The following is a 26,953-nucleotide window of genomic DNA, read 5'->3' as shown; positions in this document are numbered from 1 at the left end:
ATAGATTTCCTGTAGCTGTCTTATCTGTAACCTGCTTGTGTTTAGCTGTTCACCACAAAACAGTAAATAAACTGTCTAAATGCCACACCGGAGGGAAGTTTATCTGCAGCTTTTATCCAAACAACCGAGCACCACAAGCACCGGGGCAGACCTCTGCCCTGCTGCTCCCTCCATTGCCAAGACCTCAGTTGTACAGGCTGCCATTGTTCACTGGTAGATAATAGCTGGGAGATCGGTTACCGTGTTGTACAGATGGCGTCGAGTAATAACAGTGGCAGCAGGTTGGCGATGGATAGTCAGGGCGCATTGGCAGAGAGGCCCTGGGATGTGCCACTGAAGCAATCCCCACTACTTACTGGGTGATGCCCTGTCCCCCCAACACTCAGTCAATTCTTCCTCTCAAACAACGTAACATGTTGTGATATAAAGACTCTGCAGTAAGGCTGAAAACTTCAAAGAAAGACTTGATTAGTAAAGCACATTTTCATACAAGAAATACAGGTCAGGAAATTAAATGAAATTGACAGAATAAGGATAAAACAGGGATAGAATGCCGCAATTTGTGTAAAAGGATGGAAAATTAAACAAACTTTGTGATAATAGTATTCTTATTATTATTCTATCTTCAGTAGGGGAGCAGAGTAGGCATCTTAAGAAGGATAAAGAAGTACAGATGACAATGTAGGTCAGAGAAATGGCAAGCTGGCGTGAAAATGAGCATGAAAAAGAGAATGTGAGGGCATGAGGGTGAGGTGGTGCTCGTCCTCTTATATGCACTGTGTGTGCCTTATTAACTGGTAACAGAGTCCAGTGTCTTTGCTGTGACAGGGGCTATAGGAGCATATGAGACCAGAGGCCAGATGAAAAGAGTCTCTTTCAGTTCTGTAAAGATGAGACATCATTGAGTGAAGTGCTAACTGAGTAAATTGAATTGACCTGATGTCATTATAGGGGACTTGCTGTTGTTGTTTTTTTTGTTTATATCAACTATTTTACATTTCATTTTCTTTATATTTGAAAGTAGAATTTAAGGTAGAATTACATAAAGAAGTTGTGACTGTTGTTTTATGCTAACTGCACCATAATAGCCAATACAGAAAAAACACAAGGCATTAGTAGTGAGATTTGTGATACCACATACACAGTAGCCCACCAGGACTATTGCAATATTGATTGCTGATTGTGTTGTGACTCCCTGCTTGTAGTCGCAGATGGAGTGCAGTTTTGATTACTCTGCCACATTTTGGTAAACCCCACCAGCTTGTCTGAAAGCTTTTGTGTCAGTGAAAGAGGTGGTGGTGGTGAAATCTGCGCTTTTTCCATCCGTCTACTCTTTCCCTCTCTCACAGATGGTGACAGCAGTGGCGAGAGAGATCTTGTTCTAAGAAACACCATTGAATATTTACAACTCTCTGTGTCTGGGGCAGCTAGGAGAGCCTTATTTGGACTAAGATTTAGAGGGGCAGAGAGGTAAAGATCCAGTGTGTAAAATAAATGGAACTATTGACAGAGTTATCTGCAGAAATTCAACAGAATATTCATGGTGATGCAGGTGAATAATCCCCTGATAATTTGAATCTTTTTGTTGTTGTTATTCATTTATTTGTTCTTTATTTGATAGGGAGAGATACAATATACATAGACAAACTGAAAACAGCCATCCAATGCAAGCATCCTAGGGTTTCTAGCGTCTGCTAGTTTGCAACACCCATCCCTAGAAGGGCTTTTAGGAATCTGAGTAACAGAAAAGTAAGAAAGAACATACATTAAATACAACAAGATACAATTAAGCACACATTAAAACACTACATTTAAAAGCTAGACATTACTGCAGGTTTGTTATTAATAAACCACCTACATTAGCCCGCTTGATACCATTAAGTCTTACACACGGCTCCTTTCAACAGCTGGTGAAAGCATGTAAACTTGTAAACTACTCATTGTTCTAGGTGTCTTGACCACCACAGTAGATACTTGAAGAACATACAGTAGTGCAGTGTCACTTTGAGGGTAAAACTATAAAATGCCTTTGATACAGATAAACAGTGTGTCAGTGTTGTGAAGTCATCAGAATCCCTGCCTGTAGCTGTGAAGCTTCCCACCATTTCCTGTGATGTGGCTTCTAAAGGGCCTGAGGAATCAACAGTCTCCCGGGAGGAAGTCATTTAAAGCATTAAAGCAACTCTAACAGACATAACATGTGCTTCTTGGCCCCTAACATTTCTGCTTTTAAATTAAAGAGGAGCTACTATAGTACTTTATAGGGTCCCCTTTTAATTCAAACCACATTTCAGGGAATAGTGTGTTGTAAGTAAATTTAATTCATTTGTGAGTCTCTCAGCACCACGGATCATGATGATCATTAAAAGATACAATACAGACTCCCCTCACTCCATATGCTTTAACTTGTTTGTCAGTATATTTCAAATATTCTCCTAATCATTGGTTTTGAGAATAGAAATTCCCAATGACTAATTTTTCTAAAGCATGACTTAATCTTTACTAGCTAGCTTACAATGCTAACATTAAACTATGAACTGCATGCAATGTAAATATTCCTTTGTACCAATAAAGAGTGTTGACAGCAAGTACGAAAGCCACAGAATACCATTAAATGCATTTTAATGTGTTAAATATGATGGGAAATCTGAGGGGGAAAAAATACATTTTTCAGCTACTCCAGGGCTAGTTGTTGTTGCGCCCATCATTTGCATCTGTGCTGGAGAGTCTGGAAACATAAGTATACATTTTCCTCAGTTGGTTTGGGAATTTTAATGTTTACAGGCTATTGCTACACTGTTAGCTGTGTTTTCCCTGATACTAGACAAAATGCTGCATATGGAAAAGATGATTGGCATATCCTTACTTGAAAAGGCTGTTTTCAGATGATAAGTTGTGAGCTTGATTTGGTTTAACAAGTCCCCTGACACTATATAAATAAATACCAAATTCTAAATGTCCAGAGTTCGAATGCCTGTTTATTGGGGATTTAAAAGCTAAAACCATCGAATGAAAATATCAATTATGTCGTCTTGAGTTATATAACATGTTATAACAGACCTCTACAAGGTATTTCTCCCACCGTAAGTGAACGCAGCATTGCTCCTGACATGTTCACGTTCACAATTTGTAACCCCTGACTTCATGGTCATGCAGTCAGCAAGAGAAATACATAACGATGCCGACGACAGCAGCTGTTTTCGTTTTTTTTCCTTCTTCCTTTTTTTTTGAAGCCCAAGACATGGTCCCAGCATAGACTGAGACGGAAATGACTGCGTGTGCTTGTTAACGCAGAAGAAGCAGTGTCAGTCAGTTTTCTGCGTAACCGCGTTTTTCTGTCCGTCTATTAGACCGTTGGAGCAGAGCCGGGACGCGCCGCATATGTAATGAGGTCTCATCAACTCCGGCACATCTCTGACTCTCTATTACAGATGAACGAATGCAGCGGTGCTGGGACACAGAACGTGATTTGATGCGTTATTGCTCGGCTTCCATGTCCGTCCCCGTAGACCTACTGACATTGAGCACGGGACTGTGTGAGCACGGTTTGGTGGATCCAGTGTGACGATTTAGGATTGGAATCCGTTATTCTTTTAAATGAACTGGCGTCTTTGGGTGCCGTGATTGCTTTGGTGAGAGAGACCGAGAAGAACACCGCGTTGGTTTTATTAGGATCGTATGTGGTCAGTTGAATCCCCGGTGTAACCTTCACGGTGTTTTCAGCAGCCGCTGTCCGACAGGCAGCCTGTTGTGTGGACTTGGAGCTGTCCGCGGTGCTGAAGGTCGGCAGTTTCTTCATTTTCAGGAGCAGCAGCTGCGGACAGTCGTTACCACGCTATCAGGACCTTAACACAGCGATCTTTCTGCGCAGGGACAGTGTTTTCCCTCAGTGGCACCATGGGTAAGCTGAGTGAGCATGAGGCTGTGAATGCATCGCGTTGTCACCGGTCATTTTGTCTGCCAGATATGTGACCATTTCAGCACGCACAGGGGATACAGCCCATATACTGCTGAATTCATTTCAGAAAACCTGTCTACGCCCTTATGGGGTTAGAACATGTCCGTCACCCGAAGGTTTTCATCGCAGTATTCTACCGACATTTAATTTTGCGTCCAAAAATGACACTGTATGCGCGCGCGTCATCTCTATTCAAAATTGTAATACGTTTATGTAGGTCTGAGAGAGAGAGAGAGGGAGCTGACGGGGATGTGCTTCCGACATACACCATTTCTCTGTAACACCGTGTTTTTGTTTTCCTACTGTATTTCCCTCCTCTCCCTCATGTCTCTGAACTTCAAACAAGGATAATAAATATTCATTAACTCTATTATTATTACTGGCGCGAACACTAAAATTAGAAGCTCATTAAAATGTAATTCACCACGTGCAGCCAGCGTTGGAGCATGTGAATGTACGCGCTCCCCTTTCATTCTCATTGGCCGGCAAATGAATCACACCAAAATGCCCTGTAAACTTTTTGTTCTGGACAACTGACTCAAAAGCCCAATTGCATTTACAGCTTCCAGTGGGCAAACAACCACAACAAATTAAAAACCAAAACCAGTATATCAATGTATTTATTTATTTGATGCTAGCGTTACAGTGTGAGTACTATGTAGAACACATGCCTTGAGGAAAACAAATGCAGGAATAGTCATGTTACAGAATGTCATCCAGCCTCTAAAAATAACAGCAAGAAATTCAAAGACATGTTCACCTGTCATTGATGTGCAGCATTCACTGACCTACATACACATTTTTACTGTCTTTCATTGCAGCTGATCACAGGTCTGCAGCTCCCAACTATGGCAATAATTTGCCCTGCAGTGTATTATATATAGAATCTTTATTGATGCCAGTGTGCTTAAACCGGACTCACTCCGGACTGGGATGTTCTGAAGAAATACTCCTCTTTCCCAACGATAAGTCTTTAATGAGTGGTTCAGTTCATCTCAGTTCAGGTGACGGAGAATACAAGCAATAGGATACCCATGACAGGCCACTGACTGCCACATCAATTTTGCAGCATGTGTCATCTCCAGTCTCTAGTTCTAGCGTTTTTTTTGAATATATACTGTATATGTATTTCTTTGCTCATTTGTTTTGCATCTTAGAGCAGGATGCCCTCGGCATGACTTTATTTCTCAAATAAAATAATGCGGCAACAATGACAATCGCTACAAAGGCCCCCTCCAAACAGCTGCCTGTGAAATCAAGAGAATAATTGCTGCTAATATATTACATATACTGTTATAAATGAATGAATGTAAACAAAAATGTGTGATTAAATTAAACATTGGAGCTGACTTTCCATTTGAGCACACTGTGATATGCCTGGAAGGATACTGCTGATTCACTCTGGAGCCTATGTTAAATAATGTTGTAATGTGGTTTAATGGCCACAAGAGAGAGCTCAGTGCAAATCTAGCTGCTTTGTGTGAGTGTGTGTTTGTCTGGCTCCCCCAGGAAATTTTTGAATGGAGCAGGTGAATTGAAAATTGAAAATATGAAGTAAAGCGCTGAAGGATATTTATTATTTTATATGTAGTAATATGTAGTAAATATAGCGTTTAGGTTACTACTATGCACCACTAAATTCAAATATGGCCCCTATGAGCCAGGCCACATGGCACACTCATCTTGGTTGTTTTCCGTCAAGAATGGTTCAGTCCTTCGGTGTCATCCTGGTGTATTGTTTTGCTATTCTTACTTTTCTAAGCAGACTCACATTTTTTGGAGGATTATTTGTGTTGGTTTAACTCAGAAACCCTCGGTCTGAGGAGAAAATATTAGAAAGGAAATTATTTATTGATCCTGTGGCACCGGATGTTTGTTTCCCTTAATTCAGTGCCTCAGTAAACAGCCCATAGCACATTTAATAGAGTATATAGCTTCCTGCTGTGGTAGTGTAAGATTTTTTAGCTTTCTATTTTTAGCTGCAGGTTCAATGACTATGAAATGTGCAAACACAGGGAGAAATGGCCCTGCCGGAGGGCTGCAGCCCCCAACCCCCTGCCTGCGCTCAGCCGTGAACAGTTAAGCCGACGGGGAAGTGTGTGTGCATGTGTATTTGGAGAGTCTTGGACAGAGTGGCTTCAATGATAGTGAACATATACCTCCGGCTGTTACAGCTGCTTGACCTGCGTGTGTGTTACTTTGGACACATGCATCTGTTGGAGCCTCTAAATATGTTGTTTATTAGAAAATGAGAGGTATAACAGTTTCCCATCAGCGTGGGCTGAGCTCACACTGTCTTTGGGCTGCTTCCCTTGATGAACTGTTAGCAGCCTCATGCTGTGTGATGTCTCTGCCAGTGAGACTGAAGACAGAAAAAAGTGTAATGAATGAAACAACATGTTTCTATTACTGTCACATATCTGGCACTGATATACTTCATGCTTACATATTTTCTTGAATTTGGATTATTATTTAAATATCTGTGAGCTTGGAGAATAGAATGGAAAGCAATCATTAGAATAGTGTCAGTACCAAGTCCAAGATTGTTATGTTTGGATCTACTTTGCATCCTTAGCTTACACTTTTTTTCTTACAAAGTAATATAGCTCATTTATGCTTCTCCATCAGTTGATAAAACCCATGTAGCTCTTATTTGGATGATCTCAAAATGCATTTTAATCAAGCTGTAAACAAAGCTGTTTTGCAGTTCATGTAATGTTTTGGACATATAAGGATTCAGCACAGCAGTGCCACTTTTCTTATTTTGCCTCTCCTGCCAAATACACTGTATAATCATGTCTTTCAAAGTGCAAATCAAATCCCCATATTGATGTCTAAGTCTCAGTCTGCTCAACATTTACTGGACCCAAACACATTATTGTTGGCCTGTTTGATTTTGAATACTAATATGCTATTAGGTATTCACTGATGAGATAAAAGAGCTCAGCAGAGTCCAAGGGCTGAGAACGTGGTTAATTATTATTGGCAGACTGGAGAGGTGCAGGGAAAGTGACTTTATGTTAATTGCACTTCGGAGGGGTAAATATGTAGGTCAAAGGTGCAGTTTTCTGTGAGGAAACTGGGCCGTTGAGAGAGAGGGGCAGAATGAGTAATTAACCACAGGTGATCCATAAACTGTTCTTTGTGGACTCAAACTGTGAAATGCATTTTACATTTTGTAATTTCTCATTATAATATATTAAATGTAAAAACGGAATTGATTCAACTGAAAATGTTCACGTGAACTTCTTTCTATTTGAGTCCGGTTTGTGTGCACGCTCATACATGTTTAAGTACACACTTGTGTGTAACTTACAGGTGCATGGACTCATGTGTGTATGATTAGCAGGAAAACTGGCCTTGGTGGCTTCTAGGTCTTAACTGATGACTCATGGTTCAGTACAGACCTCTCACTATGACCCCAGTTAAACAGGCAGTCATGGCCTCACAGGCAACACTCCCCTGGGACACATAAAGCACACTTTGTAGCCTCTCTGCTTCCATTGTGTGTCAGCACAGTTATAAGCTATCTGTAACATTGATAGCTGGTCATAAAGGCCTCATGTGTCAGTATCTGTCAGTACTGTGTCAGTAAAAAATGTGGCTTACGAGGCTACTTTTCTCGTGTCTTTTTCCATCTCTAATGCAGATGTTAACAAAGAGCTCACTATCCTGCTTCTTTCAGTGGTACTACATCCCTGAAAGGAATCTTGCCGTTTGTGTCACCTGTAAATGTTTTGAGTTACATTCTGTTCATGACTACAATGATATTACCAAGAATGTGGTACCCGCTTCTGCTATGTCATGTAGTTAGCCTGAGAGGGATACAGACATCTGCCACCTGGGAGTATCATGAGGATGGTGTTATGGTGAGGAGGTTTATTAAACCCCTCCCAGTTGTACAAGTGCTCTGTCCCGATAAACCAAGTCACTAGTTCAAGGACATGATCTCTCACTAACCACCCAACAGTGAACACTGACATGTTTGAAGACTAGAGGCTAGGGACAGAGTTTTAAGATGTGTAATTGGACGACTGCTTTTTCTTTTACTCAACAGAGGAAAATCTTATGTACATCTGTGTGCTTGTGTAAACATTGTACATGTTAACGACAGGTCGCAGGTCGGTGTGATTATTCGTTGTGTTTCTTCTGCAGCGGTTATTCTTTGTACCATGCTTAGAGTCCATCCAGCCACAGAGATTAGCAGATGTGGTTGAAGCTTGGTTTTAAAGCCTTTGAACACCTGCATCCAGTAACTGTGCAGACCAACAAAGTTTAAGCGAGTTCAGTTAATCTAGAAATAACATATCATTCAGTTTTTATTTGATTCAGTGGCGAGCTACAGATCCACTGATGGTGGGCGAGGCAGCATCCAGAGCCCGCTCACAGTAATAACAGTAATGCACTGACTCAGCACTGGGACTGCTAAGGCGGGGAATGTGGTGGGGGGTGGGGGGCTGCAGTAGCTCTTGGGCACTCTACTGGCTGTCTGGCTTGTCAATCACTTGGCAAGCTCCTGGTCTTCTCAGGCGCACTTAGAGTGCGTTCCGATACTCATACAGTTTAGTATGCAGGAAAATATTTAGTATGTCCGAATACACGTGTGTCAAATGCAGTATCCAAAAATGCAAGCCTGCTTCATACAGTTGCATTTTGCAGTATTCAAGTTGGCATGTTCGGCTACTCTGACCAACCAACTCTGCACAGAAGATACATCACATCACACTGAGTCGCTGAAAGAGCGCAGAAAGATATCCTACAGTGTATATGTGATGTATTTATAGAATTTATCAAATTTCAAAACACAATGTTATGACGACATCATAAAATGCCTCAGTTGAATGCATAGTTTATGTAAAGTACATACTTTGTAGGACTTACTTTGTACTGTGTAGTAGAAAGAAAAAGAATGCCATTTGGAATACACGGTTTGATAACACTTAAGGTTGTCCACGATGCTGAGCTTTACCTTGAAATAAAGGTAAAGCTTTGTGCGTGTTTGTGTATAGTATGTGTGTGTATAGTGATCAGGGCTCCTGTCTGCTCCTGGATTTATGAGGCTAATGTGGTGAGCTGGCTGCTTGGGCTGCAGTAAAGAGCAGACAAAGGCACAACATCACTGAGCAGTAAAAACCTCCATCTCTCTGGTCCTTGTAGATTATGACAGAAGAAAAATGTTGCTGTTCTTTTCCATTTATCTGACTATTTGTATTACCCTAGCTCTACTTAATGTACCGTCATTAAGATGTGAGTAATCTCAGCAATCATTTATCATGTAAGCACTGCACTGTTTGAGTTTGCTGACCTGAAACAAGAGTTAAATAGAAATGTACTGTGATGTAACATATAAGACAAATGAGCTTATGTGCAAGATGAAAACCTACAACTACTTTTTAAGAGGGAGCGACAGGGATGTTTTGTGTACTCACAGACCCAAATAATGAACAATAAGAAACTGAACTGATGATCAAAGGCTGCTGCATGTGTAAAATATTTCATCATTCGCCTCATCAACATGAATGGTCATTGGTGTTATTGGTGAATATTGTCGCTGTGGGGTGAAAAGTGCAAGTTTTGGATTTCTATCGATGAACTTTGACCTCGTTTCTGATAAAACACTTTCACCCAGCAACAGCGATATGCCTCAACGTTATGTTACAGCTTTACATAACACAAACAACCAAATCGCTCCATTACAACTCATCATAGATGCTATAAGACAACTCCTGCCTGTCTGTCATATTGCAAACTGTCAACACCCCCTTTTCTTCCCCGCAGGTTATGTGGGTATGCAACTTGTGCCGAAAACAACAAGAAATCCTCACCAAATCGGGGGCGTGGTTCTACGGCTCGGGGCCTGGTCAGGTGCGGGGTGTGTTTGAGGGTGGGCCGCAAGGGAAGAAGGCCAAACTACAGGACCCGTCCCTGTACCCCTACCACGGAGCCTCAGGGGACTTGACACCAGCGTCAGACAGAAGCAGACCTCACGGCGGGCTCCTGCCCCGACAGGCGTCCCTTGACAACGGATCTGGGTTTAGGTACTCCAGCGACGGACCCATAGACAGGTCAGTACTGTGTGTTAAAAAGAGCATACACCCACCACACGCTTTGTATAAATGACACTAAGTTAATGCAATAATAATGCACTGAGTGCATACAGAACTTGCATATGATGCCACTTAAAGAAAGTGCATAAAGCATTAGCACTGACATATCTGGCCTTGGTACAAGAGGTGCAGAACAGTGATTCAAGTAAAATGGCAATGTCTGGCAAGTCAGTCAAGGTACATGAAGCCCATGAGGCCTATGAAGGAGACAGATACACAGGTACTGTATTTGGCACTAACCCAGCCTAAAACTGTAATACCCCCACTCACTCCTTCTGCTTCACAGCTTCACACACACCCAAACAAACATACAGATAGAGCACACAAAACATATCAATACAGATGTTTGAGCCAGGCACATCCAGGATGGTGTTCTGAAAGGTGAAAGATGTTTGCAGGTATTTATATCGGAATCAGAATCAGAAATACTTCATTAATCCCGGGCGGGAATACAGTTTCTGCCATTAAGAGAAAGTGCATTTTTTAAAACTAGGCTGGTTCAGACTTTGCAAAGCATGACAATGTAGCACTCTTGCCATGCTTGTGGAGTAGAAAAGCAAGAGCAGACCTAATTGACTTAGCACTGTGTTTCATCTGTCATATGCACTAAATGCACCTCTGAGGGGCACAATCTCAGATGCTGACCATGCGGACATGCTGTGCTTGTGAATCTTATATCCGGTTTTCTATTTCTTGGTGCTGATGTCAAAAAAGGTAGTAACTTTGATGTCCACATGGGGGCTCCTTCCCCTGTTTTCCTCCAAAGGGAGGATGAGCTGCTTTTAGTCAGTACCTAGACACTGTCTAGAAATGTATTTCCATAGCAGAAAGGCAGAGAGCCATTTTAGAAAACCTCTCTCATGTCCTTGTTTGCTCCTTCTCAGGTGTAACATAACTTAACATTTGTACAGTTCAACCTTAGACTACTTAAATATATAACTTAACTTTTTAGACTCATACATATACGAGGCAATACAGATTAATTAAGACTATTCTACCTAATGTCAAAAACTGTCTTCAGTTTGAACACTACACCTGTGATGCGTAAGGAGAAATGACTAAGGTCACATTGGCAGCGGTGAAACTCTGGAAGGGAACATGCCCCCTCTTTCTCTCTTGTATTACAGTAAGGCTGTAATATCAGGTTTTGTTTTCCATAACCCTTGATGCGTCACAGCAGGCACAGCCCACAGGCTAACAAATGTCTTTGTCTCTCTGCTGGTCCCCCCTGCCCACAAGATCCGACTGCACTATGGAAAGATGGGAAATTGCTATGTGTTGTGCCATCCAGCAACTCCGAAATGTAATGAACTTGACTCCATCTCAATGCAGCCCATGTCCCTGTTCCTATTATCTGCTGACCTTGTAAATGTATACTTTGTGTAACACTTCACCAACTTGTCTAGCACAGGGGCAAACCAATTTGCACAAGCCTGTGCCCACAGTATGTTTGGAGACAGCACTCATTACTTCTGTTTCCTCTCTCTGCCATGTATTTACTTTTTAATACACTCGGAACCAGCAAAAATGAGAGGGCTGCTGCTGTTATATATATTTTTTTCTTTTGGTTTAATTGCTGATATTTCTGTCAAAATGCACATTTTGATGGATAATGTGCGACTTACCTGCGCAGTGAGAGCGAGAGATGAGTGTATGTACATTTACTGCTTTCACAGTGTAATTAAGCTGCTGTGAAACTGTCACTAACTTAGAAGTGTTTTGTTCTTATTTTTTATATTGCCTCATTTTTCTCCCGCCTTGGTTAAATTCAGCTCCTGTGTTCTAATTAAAGCTAAACGACAATAAACCCTTAAGAGTGATGCGGGACAACAGTATTCTGCAACTGGAGTACATTATCCATCTTGTCTTCAAACGTCTGGCTGCTCTAAGGTGGTTTTTAAAGATGATAAGACTGACTACATAGATCTGACCATAGATCAAACTGCCCCAAGCATTCAGTCATCCAGTCACTTTCTGTTCCAGTCCAGGCTCTCACCACTGTATATTAATTGATTGCCGGGCTTGGAGAGGAGGTGGAGATGGTACAGGGGAGGCAGTCTCTTTTTGGCATTGCCTACATTCATAGTGACACAACAGGAAACTGGCTGTCTGAGAATTCAAGGGATAATGCTGATGATGGATAGCACAGAGTCCATAAATAGAACTCCCACTGCATAAGCACCAAAACCCACTTTCATTAATCTTAAAGAATGTTTAAATTAACTCCTGGATCTGTTCTGCTGAAAAGAGGAGGGGGAAAAGCTGACAGACTATTTATAAGGAGAAATAACTTGGGAAGGTTTCTAATTTATCTTGCTCTCCGAGGTGTCATTTGAATGAACACACAGATATGCTGGAACAGCTGCAGTGTTGGATGAGGCTGATGAAACAACAATGATTACACTGAGATTGGAACACACCCACTGGTAAAATTTCCACACATTCTGCATTTTTTAAACACATTAAGCTAAGCAGCAGGTCTGTTCAGGCCCCCAAAAATGTGAGACAAAGAGGGGGAACATACTCATCCTTGACTTGCCCTTCCAGCATCCAACATCCAGTTCAACCCCAGTCTATACAGCTTCACGTGTTCAGTTCATCGTTGCTTTGTCAAGCCTAAACTGTCTCTGTTGACCCCTATGTACACAAACCATAGACTGTATGAGTAATGCACGGAGCTGCCCATTGGTTTGTTGAATGCCTTTTTGAAGCCTCGAGTTCAGCATTTCGCTGGCGCCATGTTGGTTTTCTGGAGCCAGAAGTTACCATGTTTCAACAAGAGGGTGGCACTGGAGAGGAGCAAGGTGTTTGCAAACACCTAATTATCAATATTAAAGTTTGTGACGGAGGCTAATTCATTAGCGGGCGAAAGAGCTAGTTACCAGAACAAGATTCTATATGTGGTGGTTGCTGACCAGAGTTTATTTTTTATGCTAAAGAAGCCAAGAGATCGTAAAGAGTTTAGGACTTGCAGCTAGCTCGCTCATTGTATCTCTGGAGAAAGAGAGAGAGCGACATGAACAGCTTTATAGGGTAACAAAGAATAACCGGTCTTCTCATAGGGAAAAGCCAACGACTCCTACACACTGACTGATAAATCAATGTATGACAAACACTGAACAAGCTAGCAAGCCAGAAAATGTGTACCTGCTAAATTAGTGCTCACATATAAATAACATAAAATTAGATTTTCCCTCACAGTAAAAGCTGAAGCACCAAGTACTTGGACTGTCAGTTCAATAAAAGCACTAATAATAAGCCATAATCTTTGTCTGATATTTGCATGAAAAATCCCCTAAGGCACAGACAAAGCAAACACAGCCGAGAGGTTAGCTTCAGTGACTGAATTAGCTTTGTTGCTGTCTAGCAGGTGGCTAACTACACCTTTCATTCAAGGCGAACAAACGTGCAAAATATGCATAATTTTAAGGCTTAATATAAAGTGTAAAATTCACCCCCTGTAGACTTGTCATGAAAATTAGCTATTTGGGACTAAAGGTGTTTGGTTTTTTTGTACCAGGCTGTAAAAATTCTGTCTTAGAGTTGGGCATTTTATTTTGAGGCCTGATGGGGATTCAATGTATTTTGAAGCCAGCCTCAGGTGGCCACTCTCAGAACTGCAAGTTTTGCACTGGCTTCATTTGTCAGCCCCGAAGGTTGCTGCTTGACCAAAGCAGGCCCCATCTTAAACATGCATTTCATGAGCCAGTAATATTATGCTGCCTTTAAGCTAAGGTTGGTAAATTTACATAGACAAACAATGGACAAAAGCATCCGCCAAATGAAATTGTAACATTGTGATGCGATGCGATGTCCTGCAAAAGGACTTACCAATCATTCCAGTAAATGAAATGATTGGTTGGCTTGCATGCTTGTACTAATAAGTGCTTACCTGCCTACCAACATGAACTCTGGCCCCTGGCTCATTGTGCATCAGAAAAGTCCTCCACAATCTCACACGGACTCTTCCTGCACCACAACTGTGGCAGTGAGTCTGACATTTTGTTTGGGTTGGATACTTTTAAAATCTGGTTAACTCTTTTTGGTCTCTCTAAAATTGCCCACATCAGCTTTAAGGAGTAATTTGACCAAATAATTCACACTGACATGAAGTTAAAGTTATAATCTCTAAGATCTCAGTTTCGTTTCTCTTTGGCAGCACCTAGGCGACAAAACGGTAATTGTGGGAGTGCATTTCCCAGATATCAAGACAGTGTTGCATGTGTGATGCCCACGGTTGTCTCCGGATGTAACGGGTTTTCCTCGCTGACGGTTGCTTTCCTTTTTAGACTGTTTGCCTTCATCTGAGCGTCCAATTTGTTTCTTTTTCTTTGGATTTTCACTTATTTTTGAAGTTGTATCTGTAGTCATTTTTTCTTTGTTTGTTCAGCCAGTTGTTTAGCTCCGCCTACCCTCTCTGACAGACCGACCACTGCTGGGTGATGGAAAGCGCTTGTGATTTTTTCCGCAAAAGACGCACCAGACACCCAGTCTGTAATACTGCAAATGCAAAGGCTTTCATCACCATTGTGTTACCTCATTTGGTGATAGATAGTGACTTAACAGGTATTTATTTAAATAAAAATCTTCGAGATTATCACTTTAAGTTTTTGCAGCTTTTATTGTTTTGGAAATCATTCCTAGAATTTACCAAGAAACAGTGAGAACATTTTGAAACAAAAAATGTTTCTTACTAAAGCGCCTACTCAGAAGTGAGACTTAAAGTGAATGTAGCTCCAATGTCCATAATAATTTTCTTCTGCAATGTTAAACTGCACTTGGGTAACTGCAATTAATGCATTGGCTAGTGGTTGAATTAGGAATAAAATCTAATAAATGCTTACAGCAGACAGCAGAGGTCATCACATAAATGCACAACCTCCTTCTGCTGTTAAATAAGTGGTTTCCTGGATATGATTAGTCTGTGAACATATTTCTCATACAATTGCTCTCTGCACTCAGTCAAAAAGATAGTTACAACAGCTTGTTGCATTCACAGATCTCTGCAAAATGTGTTTTTCACAGAACAGGTTTTGATCTTTTGTCACATTAGGGAAAGCGTAGGAGTAAATTTATTATTAAATGAATGATTTCTGAATTCTATTTAGATGCTTCAAGAGAAGAATGGGAGCATTGATTATAATGTATAAGAGGAAGATAAATATATACAGGGATAAAGATCTGTGAGTCATTGTCTTCACAATGATGGCATTGAAACAATCCTACCATCATACAGTATGACTTGCTTTACTTTCTCTTTCAAGGCTGCATTCTTAAATAACTGCTGAATTGAGGCCCATTTGAAGATCAAACCTACAGACAAACAAGTAATCTTCCTGCTCAGGAAATCGTTCTCCATAATTGCGCCAGGTAGATATCTAGGTTCAAAATAGATTTCTGTTCAAGTAGTAGCGTACCAAAAATACTTAAGATTTCCTTGCAAAAATACTAAGTCATAACAAATGCGTTATATTAACGCAGAACCACTGACTTAATACAATGAAACACATTGAATAAATAAGTAACCCCTCGGGAACCCCCCCTGTTATGTGTGACCGTTCCTCATGGCCAGACACTCTCCCTTCAGAGGTATGTTATAAATGATGAGGAGCTGGTGCTCTGAAGCCAGATATGGCATATTAGGAAGCAAAGAACCTGACTGTAGCATCGCCTCCGTCCTCCAAATGTTTGTGAATTCGTGAGAGAGGATTGTGAGATATGGCAAAGGATGTGTATTGCATATCAGCCCCATAGTGTGTGTGTGTGTGTGTGCGCGCGCTTCCTTTGCGCGTGTCAGTGCGAGTGTGTGCTCTTCATAGGCGACGGGAAATATGAGTTGAATGTGAGGCAGCAGCTGATACGCCGGTAAGGGATGCTGCTGCTGCTGCTGGCTGCCGTGTAGGATGCTTCTCCTCTTCTTCTCTCCTCCGGGCGCTCCTTCGCCTCTTCCTGCACACCAAGAAGAGATTTTTGCTACAGCGAGAAGAAGAAAAGGCTCGTTACCGGCACCGGCACTACCTTCTTTTTTTCGCTTCAAGTCCAAAGCATTATGACCGAGGGATCCCGCCCGGAATGCGGCTCATCTGAGGACACTTTTTACCAGGAGCGGCAGGAGAAATATGGAACTTGATCGGTGTCTTTTCTGCGTTTAATGCGCCCCAGGAGAAAATACTAACAAAATACTGAGGAGGTATATGTGTGGAGGGGGGTGTCCGGAGAGAGCGCAGGCTTTGGGATGTATTGTTGGTGAAAGGGAAAAGGGTGATCATTTACCGAGGATAAAAGAAAACGGAGGGGGAAAATGCAGTTTGAGACATTGCGTCAGTTCTGTAGCTCGGTTTTATCACATTTCAACGGGGCTTTCTCGGCGCCTCAGAACATCTTGCAGACGGAGCTGTTCGAGCAGGCGTTGAGCAACATCGGGTGAGTGATTCCTTTGTAAAGAAATGCCCTGATTTATGAGGAAGGGCTTCCCCGTTGGTATGTCAAGCGAGTATTGCTGGGGGTGGGGTGGGGGCTGTTGCGTTTATCGATCGGCAGGCAGCCTGCGTAATAACAACCTACAGTATGTTGCTGCTGCAGATATTTCCTGGCTGGATGATGAGGCCGATCAGTGAAGCTGACGCGGTTTGCTGTGAGCGCGTGCGTGCGAGCACATATACAGCGTTTTTTTTTTTTTTCGTTGGGGGGGGGGTGAAACGTTTAGGTAGACTGTGACTGTGACTGTGCCGAGGTGTGACTGTGCTCTGCGCGTAGCCGTGTATGTAGTCCGCGTTTGCAAGTGTGTGTATGCCCCAGCGCACCACTGCTGCAGCATGTGTGCTATAACCTACTGCCTATGCTGCTGCGCCTGACAGAAGAACATGAGGGGGTGATGAGGGTAAATGTACATTTTTGGAAAAGCTGAGCTGGAAAAAGTGGACACACAACCTCCAACATACCCACACACACAGTGACACACATAATCACCCACAACTACCCACACACAGGCAAATATGTTTTGGGAGTAAAGAACAGTATAAGAGAGCAGATACGACTTACTCACTCAAATGAGGTCTAAACTGTAGAAACATACCAAGCATATATGAAGTATAACCACTATTTTTAATACTAAAATGTTTTTTTAATATCATTTTCCGTAAAACAAGGGCTTGTTTGGTGTATAGAGAACAAGAAAGTAAGAGGGGAAGGGGGAGTAGGAGAGAGGGAGACAGTAAGAGAGAAGTTGGATCTCACTTAGATGCATTGGAGCATATTATGATTAGTCTGCTAAATGCTCTGTCCCCCACGGAGAGGCCCCTGTTCTTCTGGCCAGGCATGGCTGTTAGACACATTATGCAGACTGCAGAAGGGCTTCAAACTTGCATACAGACTGATGTTCTTGCAGCCGTACGGCCAAAAGAACACACAGGCCTCTTTCTTTTCTTGCTATAGGCATAGACCCTGTATCTCCACACCATGCACTGTCTGTCTCCAGGGACTCTGAGTCTTTTCCTCTTGTCCCCCACCCTACCGTCAGAAATAATTTACAGCATTGCTGGGCTCTCTGCCACCTCACATTACATGGCCAGAACACTCAGCCACTGGAAGGGCTGAACAGGGGCTCTGTGCCTGGAAACTGTGATCCAGCAATCATCACATCTTACTGATTAAATTGAACTTATTTTCCTACAGTACCTTTTTTCTTCTTCTCAGCAACTTCCTTAGTAGACAGAAACACTTAATTGTAATCCAGACAGGACTGCACCTATAATTTCTACGCTAGATGATCATGTTGTTATGAATAGTTTGCAAATGTGTACAACATTCTGGTAGAGAGGGAATCTTCATTTGTAATGTCCATTAAGGCCGAGACCAGTGTTAGCATGTATTTCCATTTATTCCTTGGTCTGTAAGTAGAACCACTGGCACAAAACCACAACAACACAACTGCAAACCAGTGTGTGCTGTTCTCAGTGACTAGCCAGCTTGGCCATCCATTTGATCAAGGCTGTTCGTGTGTGAGTCTGTTTCTCTCTCTCTCTCTCGCTCTCTCTCTTTCTGTTTCTTTCTTGCCCAGGCCAAGCCTGCTAATGGGCTGTATGCTTTTAGATCCAGCGTCCATGTATTATGCATGTGTGCGTCAGCAGAGGTCCTAATGGGGTGTGGGGATCTGTTCTTAGAAGGCCTGAATGGTTTTGAATTGAGTGGTCACTACATTTAAACTGCAACCATACTCGCCCCAACCAGCTGTAATACACACACACACACACACACACACACACACACACACACACACACACTTGCCATAGCAGCTCTTTGTGCTAGCTTCCCTGAAATGCCTGGGACCAAAGTGTGTCTGTTGTCAGCCTGGTGTATGAAGCATTCAAAGGGACGTTATTGAGTTTGTGGTACACATCTTACAATTCTTTTCCCACGATGAGCCTTTTGCAAAGTGCGTGATAGTGAGCTATAAGTGGGCTATGAATAGCTGCAGTTGATTTTCTGCATAGATGCAATGCATTGAGAGCAGCACTGCGTTTCAAATCCAGCATATTAAATAAAACCCGTATTGCTGCTATTTAATGATTCCAAGCGGGCCTCACAATCTTGGGTGTGATTTTAGTGAGTCATCCTCATACGCACAGATGTTCAATCCATCCTACAGCATCATATATTGTCTTTCTGCATTGACAGCACATCTGCACTTCTGCATTTTATAGCTTATATGTGCAATACAACGTGCAAAGTCACAGACAGGTGGAAAACAAACACGTGTTCATCACTGTCAGTTCCACAGTGAAGGTTCCTCTGAAGTGGAAGCCCCCTGGCTTTCTCCCCCTCCCATACCCATCTCCTCACTTGTTCCCGCCAACGATGGGGTTGCCATAATGATAAGTTGGGATGTGTAATCAATAGAAATGATGATGTTTTCTCCAGGTCTGTTCCTGATGATATGATGGCCTGAGCAAAAAAAATGAGAAAGGAATTGAACGAGATGTTATTTTTTACAAAATTCCATCAGGTGTACGATAAAAACCGAAGGTTGGAGCATGTCAGTTTTTTTTTTTTGTTAAATGGTACATTATCTGGGGTGGTTAGCGCTGTCGCCTCACAGCTGGAAGATTCTTGGTTCAAATCCCGGTTCGGATGTTCCGCGTCTGCATGTGTGGGTTACCTCTGGGTGCTCCGGCCTCCTCCAACAGTCCAAAGACATGCTCGTTAGGTTAATTGGCGACTGTAAAATTGCCAGTAGGTGTGATTTGAGCGTGAAAGGTTGCCCTGTGCCCTGTGATTGACTAGTGATCAGTCCAGGGTGTACCCCGCCTCTCGCCAAATGACAGCTGGGGTAGGCTCCAGGATAAGCGGTATAGATAATGGATAAATAGACGTACATTACCGTCTCACTTCGATCTGTCTGGAGATACATTTTTATATAAATGTATCTCTATGTATTTTTTTTCTGCCTTGATGAGCTAACAAATTTCAGGACTACTCGTGTGGAAAACACTTTTCAGCATAATAAACATAAATATTATTATTATTACTTAACATTTACTTAACATAATATATGTTTCTTCAGTATGGGCCTTGTGCATGCATCATCTGCATTATATTGAAATTTATACCCACATATATTGAAAATGAGTATTTGAATTTTAGATCATTAGTCGCAAAGACAACTCCACGTCCAACCATCCTCCACATACTGCAGAGAGAATACTTACAGTACAGAGAAGGTTAAACTGCTGCAAAGCCAGTTCTGTGATGGAGCATGAATCTTGTTTTTTAATGAGATGTGAGACCTCTTAACCCAGAGCCAAATTTGAGTTGCTTTTCAGAATTACATGTAGAGCAGATAATTTGTCTGGAACAGGCCTAGATTGAGCTAGTTAAAGCAATGTGTGTTAGTAAGTGAAGTGGGCATCCTTTCATTTTTTGCTAGCAGAGCAGCGTTACATAACTGACATGTAGCTTTTAGAATTCAGGAAATCAAGCCAACCAGTTTTCCTGTCAAGCTACTGTGTCGTTGAAAGGCTAACCAAGTGGAATATAAATCTTTTAGAATTAATCTCCTTCTTGGTAAAGTGTCTTAATTTATCCTACATCCAAATGATGCTGCACTCATTACTAGACAACATGTGTTGACAGCATCTGTACAAGTCTGGCATTTGTTGTCATACTATTCTGCTTTGGTGCAGGTCTCTTTGGTGTGTAAACCCTAATCCTGCACATTTTGCACCAAATCATATTATGGAACAAACACATTATGCTATATCCGCATGGATAGGGGAGATAATAGATGCCAAACTGGATATCAGTTAAGTGGACAAGAAATCAAACATTTTTGTCATCCTCTGTGACAGAATTTACTACCCGATGTTATGTAGCTAGCCCAATTAGAAAACACGGGCAAACTACAGACTGGAGAAACTAATAATATTGGTCCAACAACACAGTTCCCTTTTCAGACAAATGTGAGCATGGGATACACCCAGCACAGTTTTCCTTTCACTGTCTTGTTGGAAATTAATGAGTGATCTTGCCCTTCTGAGGAGAGTTAACATTAAAAGCACAGGAAATATTTGCGTTTGCTTTTACTGACCTGCCATTACATTCCATTGGACTATTTGTTTTTATCATGCAAGTCATTTCTCTGGGTGCAGCCTTTTGTCCACCTGTACAGAATTGATAACAAGTATTATGGATATGAGTTGCGTAGAGCTCTGTGAAGAGACGGAAGTAAAAAGAGAAAGGTAAAGACAGAAGCTACCATGAGGAGGCAGGAAGACCCAGGCATCTATCACCATGGTGACAGAGCTATAGACGATGCAGACATAGCCAGCTGCAGCTTGTGGGACTCTGAGCCCCCCGAGCCCCATATTCATGTTGATGTGACAGAACTGGGGGAAAGGAGAGGAGAAAAATAGGAGGAAAGGGGGAGGAGGGGAAAAGGGGAGGGAAGGGGGAGGAGGAAACAGGCTGCAGACCTAGAAACAACAAGAGACAAGGACATAGATCCACAGCAGTCTCTCCCATGGCTCTTCAAAGTCCTGGACACTTGTGATGATTTAGGGTGTGAATCCACCTTGATATATCATTGGCCAATTTGTGGTTTATAGTTTATATAACATTGCATTATGAACACCTTGCAGATGCAAAATCAAGCTGACTGAGCTCCTGCACTGGAGCTTCTGGGGGCTGAAGGCAAGGCCTACCCACATTTTCGCAGCCAGCCTCCAGGCTACCATCACCTCTTTTTTCATCTCTGAGTACTATAGAGTAGCATGAGGGTTTAGGTGTAGGAGTAGGAGTCAGACTGACAATCAAACTATATCCTCGGTAGTTCTTATGCAATCCACCTCTACACCAACATCCCGTCACACCTCGCCCACGCTCAGCCCACCCTCAGCTCCATGGTGTTGCACCCGGGTGTTGGCGGCACTCAGCAGCTGTAATTAAGCCGGCTCTTTATTGGTCTTGTACTCGCCAAGGGAGACGTGCACAGGAAGAGGGGAGGCCCTAGTTTATTGCTTGGGCATCTAAGAGAGGGGTTATTATGATTGCACATTGGAGAGAGAAAGAAAAAGAAGATAGAGAGGGAGAGATAAAGTGGAGAGAGTTGGAATGATAGCAGTGCAGAGGAAAAGGGGATGAATAGTGCGAGAGTGGTAGAGACAGCGGTAAGGGCTGAATCGATGTGCTCGTCTTCTCTCTGCTTCTCTCGGCTCTCACCAAATCATATCTCAGCATCAGACAGAGCGAGAGAGAAAGAAGGAAACAAAAAAGGCGAGAGAGAGAACCGGTAGCTACCAGTGGACTGTGTTACCAGATAAGCATCAGGCTAATGTCCTCAGCCCCAGGCCTGCTGCCACTGCTGCTAATGCTGCTGCCCAGAGAGAGACATGAAACTGCCTTTGCCAAGGTTTGGTTACAGGTTGAAACACCTAGAGATGTAACAATAACATGATGGATGCCATACCTTTCTAATATTGTCATATCCGAACAAAAAAACAAAAAAAACTCTCTCAATCCCTCTTGTATTCGCTGATGAGCTAGTCGTCCAGTAAGATGTACATTACGTATAGGTTCCTGTGCCAGCCCATTCTCAGCAGTGAAACAGGACGAGGAAGGTAAAGAAAAGGGTCAAGAAGCAAGTACAAACAGAAACGCCGGCCTGTGCACAGAGCTGACATGTGGGCTCTTTTCATGCTCATAGAGCGAGACTGATTCCCTCAAAGGCTGACTAGCCACGTGCTCATTTGTGTGTGTTTGACCCTAAACCTTAACATGTCATTAATGGTTGAGTTACAGTAAGCATACTGTCCTCTGAATAAAACTATAGTTTGTATATCAGTTTGGCGCTAGAGGCCGCTTCCAATTCAGCCCCGGGTCTAAACTTCCTCCTCTCACTGATGGACTAAAGAGAAAGCTTCTGGGTGGCATTACTGTGAGCCTCAGCTCTTATGTGTGTGTCCTTGTCTTTCTTTGTAAGAGTGCATGTGGCAGCACTTGTATGTTCATGTGTTTGAAGCACAGTCCCTAGGAGGTCTCTCTTTCTCTGAAAAAGCCTCTTTTCTTCTGCTCCCAAACAGATGTCTGATGTCATCTTGTTTTTAAATAGCCAAGAGAGGGGAGAGAAACTGCATACGCTGCATGGATAGTGCTTTGCTTTCAACCATATGCCTTGATGTGTAATGCCATTTGTCAATGTCAATAACCCTTTCAAAGTTTCTAGGGGGGTTAAATTTGCCTGCCTCTGCTGTAGTAGCTCACCGTAAATGTAGGATCGTAGTGGTATAGTATATATCTACATTATTGCACAAGTCCTCTTCTGGCCTTGGTGCTCAGTGAAGTTGCTAATTGAAAGCTAAGGCTCTCTCATCCTAATGGTACTTCATAGCATCATTATTCTTGTTTACATTTGATTTATTGATTAAAGAGGATTTAAAGGTCGGACCATTAGAAGGTCAAAAGGTTGACCTTCTTAGCTAAATCCCTGTTATTCAGTGCTGTGATGCCCACATGACACAACTGAGCAAACACTCAAACTTTGCCATCACTCAGGCACTTTATATTAAGTAATGTCTGTGTATATGGAATCTATTTCCAATCAAAATAGTAGTTTAAGACTATGTTAGGGTTTATTTATAGGAGTATGATGCTCAAGGAATCTGTTCCAGTCATTTTGTGATTCTCCTATTATTTCCACTCTACATACCCAATACCAAATTGACCTGATGGCCTATTATTTGCCTACATTGTTTCAAGAATGGGAAAGAGACTGCTTTACACATAATCCTGTTGCTGTGCCCCAAATCAAAATCTATTTCATGCTCCAATTTATTCAATTACCAAAAAAACACTTTAAAAAGCTGTGTGATAAAGCAATAATGAAAAAGCTTAATCTAAACATCTGCGTCTATCCAGCCCATTGCTATCATCATCCGTCTCATCCCCAGCCCGTGCTCAAATCCTCTTTTGTAACACTGATGGTATTTCACGAGCTCAATGAGATTAATTATTTCCATATTTTGCAAACATAGCACCATGTGCAGCTCCCCCGTCCCCGTGCACGTGTACAATTAGCTCAGTTCATTTGTGTTGCAAATGAGCCGGCCCTGGCGGTGCTCGACGGCCTCCCTGGGCTTCTCCTGCCACGCAGCGGAGAGGAGAACCCAGCCGAGGAGTGATCAAAAGCCTTCTTCCCTGGCAGGCAGATGCTGAGTAAACACAGAGAAGCAGCTCCAGTAACTGTCTCCTCCCGCCTCCGCTTCTCGCCTTCATTATTTTGGGAGTCTGTTGGCTGGCATTAATGAAACCCCATGTAATATTCATTTAATTCCCAGTGTTTACTAGTTCATTAGGTTTTAGGATAGTAGTTGATCTGATCTCCAGGGGTGGCATGGACGGGGAAAGAAGCTGACTTTGAAGATTTTTCTTTTTCCACCAGCCGGGTTTCCTTCCATTTATTCATGTGTCTCTCTTGATACTGTTAGAGGACCATTCACAGTCCTCTCGTTGCTTACTGAATTGTATAGCATTCCTCTTCTCTGCACACTTCCGCTCTCATTTGTACAACTATGACTAAAGATTGAAGGCTGTTTTGGGATTTTGGTGCAATGTTACATCAAAATGTACACCAAGAACTCAGTCACGGTTTACATCAGAATAAAATATAATTAAAGACCCAATATGTACTTAACAAAGATAAGATGATGTGACATTGAATGACAGCTGATTCAGCTGATAATGAGGTTCATCATTTCCTTACATCCCTGCGCGTTATTCAGTTTAGCCGGCCGTAGATGAATCCTTTCCTCAGACCAGGCCCCCTCTGGCCCGTTCAGCTTCTTGGCTCAGGCCATGTGTGACAGACGCTGTCCTATGCAATTACAATTAACCCACACAGCCCTTTGGTCTGGGGCTCGCTCTGCAAAGGTCTGACCACGGGTTCATCGATTGAGACGTTGGCTTGTCAATGTCATTGAGTGCGGGAGAAAAGGTCTTTCTGCTGAGCTTACAGGGACACAGTGAGCGCCGTTTTTATCAGACAAAGACGAAAGAAGAAACTTTGTCACAAAGCTTGCATTTTTAAAATGTGGCCAAAACTCCATCGCAGAGAACTGCAGTTCTAATTAGGAAGAATACAAAAAGTAAGACATATTCTCGCATATGGATGTTGTTAAGTCAGTTTTCAAGTTTAGGTACCTTATCTTAAATGTTATATTCTCTGCCTAACTATTATCAGCTATCTATCATAACTTTTTTTCAAGCAATTGTCTTCCATGTATATTTCCTTGTTGGCTTTCCCAAACTTTTCAACTCTTGAACTAAACAGAGCATCACAATTTATTTGATCTCAGTGTGAAAGCGCATGTGTGTGTGTGTGTGTGTGTGTGTGCGTGTGTGTGTGTGTGTGTGCGCGCATATAGTGACATCTTCCAGACAACAAAAGTTCGGCAGGCACCTTCTCCCCATTACGCACAGCTTCCTGTCTGCCACCAGGCAAGCCTTCTAGCAGCAGATCTGTTTGAATTCAACTTAAGAGAGACTTCAGGGGAAAACTGGAATGGTGATGATGAGGGAAACAACAGTTTATTAATTGGAATATTGCGCGGAAATTAAGAGAATTCTAAGAAAGTAACTAGTCAAGACAATAATTGTATTTGATGCAGTTGCTGCAGTGGAAGCTGTAGTGTACAGTATATCTCATGTGAAGTGTTGTATGCCTAATTTAGCAAACTGTAGGCCAGGCCTGTGTGGCCATGTGTCTCAAGTACTGGTTAAAACAACCTTTTTGTAAATGTGCTGCTGTTGGCTTAATTTCTGTCTTTTGTTACTCAATTAAAAAGAGAGCAAAATTTGAATCTTTCCAAATGAGGCCATTAAGGAGTGATTGTTCAGCACTAATCCACTTTGCCTACAGTGAGACTTAAAGGGGCTTTAGTTTGCAAGCCTGATAAAGCTAACGCATGACAGACATTTTCAAAGTTAGCTGTATGTTGTAAAACCTGCTGTGTGTTGCCGTCAGTTATTGCACTCAGGGCATATCAGAGTTTGTTAAGCGAGACAATAAGAGAGTGATACTATAAGTAGCATGCATCTTGATTTGATTATGCCCAGGGCCAAGCCCCAGAGATGCATCGGGGGAACTTGGCTGCAGTGGCTTCCCTTCCCTATGGATTTAATTGGAGAGTGCTTATGCCTCTTCTCTCTGATCCTGTGCTTCCCATTTAGGCTGCTGATATTGACAAGCAACGTCCAGGCAAAAAAAACAGTACACAGCAAAGAAAAGGGCAATAAGAACGGATTTGGTACATTTGATCCCTCATCTGTAGCACAACAATACTTACATTTCTACACTGAATCATCTTGTTTTTGCAGAAGGCTGACTTCCTGATCTTGAGACCGGTTTGAAATGGTTTGACATGCCCCCTACCACACACACGCAGAGCTCTTACTACAATATGTTGTATTACGATTATTAATTTATAAAAGATTTGCTAAATATAGCTACTGTGGTGATAGAAGTGCACCACGCTTTCTTGCCAGAGGCAATATGCAGTTTGTAATGCTGTGGAACAAAGGCACATTTAGATGGAAATGCCGCAGTCAAGTGGGTTCCCTAATGTTTTCCTTGTGTTTTTTTCTTCATTGTGTAATTGAAATAATTACAAGTCAGTGTTTCCTCTGCCACAAAGTATGAACACTGTCATAAAACACTTTAGATAATGACAGTTGCAATCTTATCCGAACTGTTTCACCTTTCGTCATGTTGCATTAATAAAGTGACCCACATCAATCACAAGCAGTTCTGCTGGTTTTACAGTATTTAAAGATTTAGTATAACGGTGTGTTATTTCAGTATTTTCTATAATGTGGCTCAGGAAAATGAAGGCATGAATGGAATCTGTACAGTTTGTCCTTCTGGATAAGATGTTTCTAGCTTGAAACTTCTTCCTAAAAAAAATGTACACCTTTTATAGTTACTCTAGGCTCCCTCTCTTTTAGCCTCAGTATCGAGACTATTCCCTTCAGTAACTAGACTAGGGCTTTTTTTTTTTTACTCCAAGCACAACAGAAGCACCAATAGGGAATGTTATACTGCGGTGCATGGTAGTTAGCTTCTTTTGTATATAGGAGGCTCTAGGAATGAAATATTATGAATGCCTTTTATAGATGCAGCCAGAGGAATGTGGTGCTCTTGTCAAACATTAACGATATTTACATCTAATGATTGTCCACCCAGCCATATACCAACATACCATATATGATAAAATGAGATGTATTGTTATGGTAGCAGGGTTGTATGCTAAAGGATTGCATGCTTGCTTTTTGTAACATTCTAACATGTAGCTCCATTAAAGGCAGGCAGCTGTCTTTCACTGTATAATTGAATATGATA

The 26,953-nt window shown here is 42.0% G+C and overlaps 1 protein-coding gene across 26 annotated transcripts in view; it reads left to right on the top strand.

The window, feature by feature from the left end:
- Positions 1 to 26,953, top strand: part of rims2a (regulating synaptic membrane exocytosis 2a) — a 143,123-nt gene that overhangs the window by 30,465 nt on the left and 85,705 nt on the right. For 16 of the 26 annotated variants that reach the window (XM_069655879.1, XM_069655874.1, XM_069655875.1 and 13 more), the window contains one exon: positions 9,737 to 10,023. The exons of 1 other annotated variant lie outside the window; for it this stretch is intronic. In XM_069655879.1, coding sequence (XP_069511980.1) covers positions 9,737 to 10,023 — 287 coding nt within the window. Of the gene's footprint in view, positions 1 to 3,696; positions 3,902 to 9,736; positions 10,024 to 16,055; positions 16,489 to 26,953 lie in introns of those variants that run through there. 9 more of the 26 variants (XM_069655893.1, XM_069655886.1, XM_069655883.1 and 6 more) reach the window with 2 other exon arrangements.

Source organism: Semicossyphus pulcher, unplaced genomic scaffold, assembly GCF_022749685.1.
Source record: "Semicossyphus pulcher isolate SPU_LCO1_2020_fin unplaced genomic scaffold, fSemPul1.0.p SCAF_9, whole genome shotgun sequence".
Taxonomy (NCBI): domain Eukaryota; kingdom Metazoa; phylum Chordata; class Actinopteri; order Labriformes; family Labridae; genus Semicossyphus; species Semicossyphus pulcher.
Note: the sequence above shows the minus strand (reverse complement) of the source record. Positions and strands in the feature narration are given on the sequence as shown.